Here is a 1,263-nt window from a genome sequence, read left to right on the forward strand (position 1 = left end):
GATCCTGCTTCGTTTTTTTTTTTTTTTTTTTTAAATTCCTTTCTGATCTCTTTCCGGCCATGTGTGATTGCAGTTTCCTCCGGGCGTCCATTTCATCAGCCCGAAATTAAGGAGCAGCAGGAAAAGGGGCGGCGGGCGGGCGGACGGTGGGAACCCCCCCCCACACACGCACACCCCCCCACCTCTTCCCACCTCCCCACCCACCACCAACCACCCCAACCCCGCATCCCACATCCTTTCCCACCGCGATCCCGCTGCTCCCCAAGGCTTCCCAAACACCTCCCTACACCCTTTCGCCGCACCCCATTCCCAACCCCGGCCCCGCTTGGCCCGGAGGCCGGGGCGGGGAGGGGGGTGGGTGGATTTTTCCCACCTCTACGCTGCCACCATCACTTTTGGGGTGACTTGGCTTTTTTTTTTTTTTTTAATTTTTTTTTTTTGGGCTGGATTTTTCCCTCTCCACGTCCAAAAAATACTCAACCGCGAGCAAGGCCGGCGTTGTCCATCTTTTCCCACCGCCGCTGGATGCCAGCGCCAGGGCCGGATCCAGCCTTGGTGACACGAAGGTCACGGTACCTCCAGCCCGGCCTTTTCCTCCTCCCCGCTGTCGCCAATCCCGGCTGCGTGTCCTGGCCGTGCTCCGCTCGTCCGTAGAGGAAACCCACGCCCGGGGCGATCCCAGAAAAATCCCCCAGGGAAGCTTTCGGCCCTTTGGTTCCGTCCTTTCCTGCATGAGACAACCCCGGCTGTGCGGCTCCGCCGGGCGATGGCCGAGCAGTGAAGATGTCCATGGCCAGGCTCAACAGCGTCAATGGCTTCTTGGAGGACGCCAGGATGGAGCCGGGGGACATGGGCAGGATCCTGCGCTGCCTGGAGATGGGCACCGTCCTCACCTTGTTCTACCAGAAGAAGTCGCAGAGGCCGGAGAGAAGAACCTTCCAGGTGAAGCTGGAGACGCGCCAGATCATCTGGAGCAGGACACCCGAGAAGGTGGAGGGGGACAGTGAGTATCGGGGGGACCAGGAGGACTGGGGAGGACAGGGAGGATTGGGGGGACAGGGGTGTATCGGTGGCAGTGGTGCTGGGGGGCTGGGGATGTGCTGGTGGAACACTGAGCTGTGCTGGGGTCACTGGCTGGGGGGGTTCTGGGCGTGTTGGGGTGTCCCGCTATAGTAGGGTAAGTGGTTGTGGGGTGCCTGGATATGTTGGGGTGTCTTGCTTTAGTGGGGGGACTGATTGTGGGGTGCCTGGATGTGTTGGGGT

General features: G+C 60.6%; 1 protein-coding gene across 1 annotated transcript in view; it reads left to right on the top strand.

Annotated features, from left to right (window-relative positions):
- Positions 1 to 150: 150 nt before the first annotated feature.
- LOC121668620 (1-phosphatidylinositol 4,5-bisphosphate phosphodiesterase gamma-1-like) overlaps positions 151 to 1,263 on the top strand; it is an 18,864-nt gene continuing 17,751 nt past the window's right edge. Inside the window, exon 1 of the mRNA XM_042036523.1 lies at positions 151 to 1,003. Within this exon, the coding sequence (XP_041892457.1) occupies positions 784 to 1,003 (220 nt within the window). The 5' untranslated portion in view covers positions 151 to 783. The remainder of the gene's footprint in view (positions 1,004 to 1,263) is intronic.

Source organism: Corvus kubaryi, unplaced genomic scaffold (genome assembly GCF_017639235.1).
Source record: "Corvus kubaryi isolate FWS band 111438036 unplaced genomic scaffold, C.kubaryi_AGA036_p1.0 37385, whole genome shotgun sequence".
Lineage (NCBI taxonomy): Eukaryota > Metazoa > Chordata > Aves > Passeriformes > Corvidae > Corvus > Corvus kubaryi.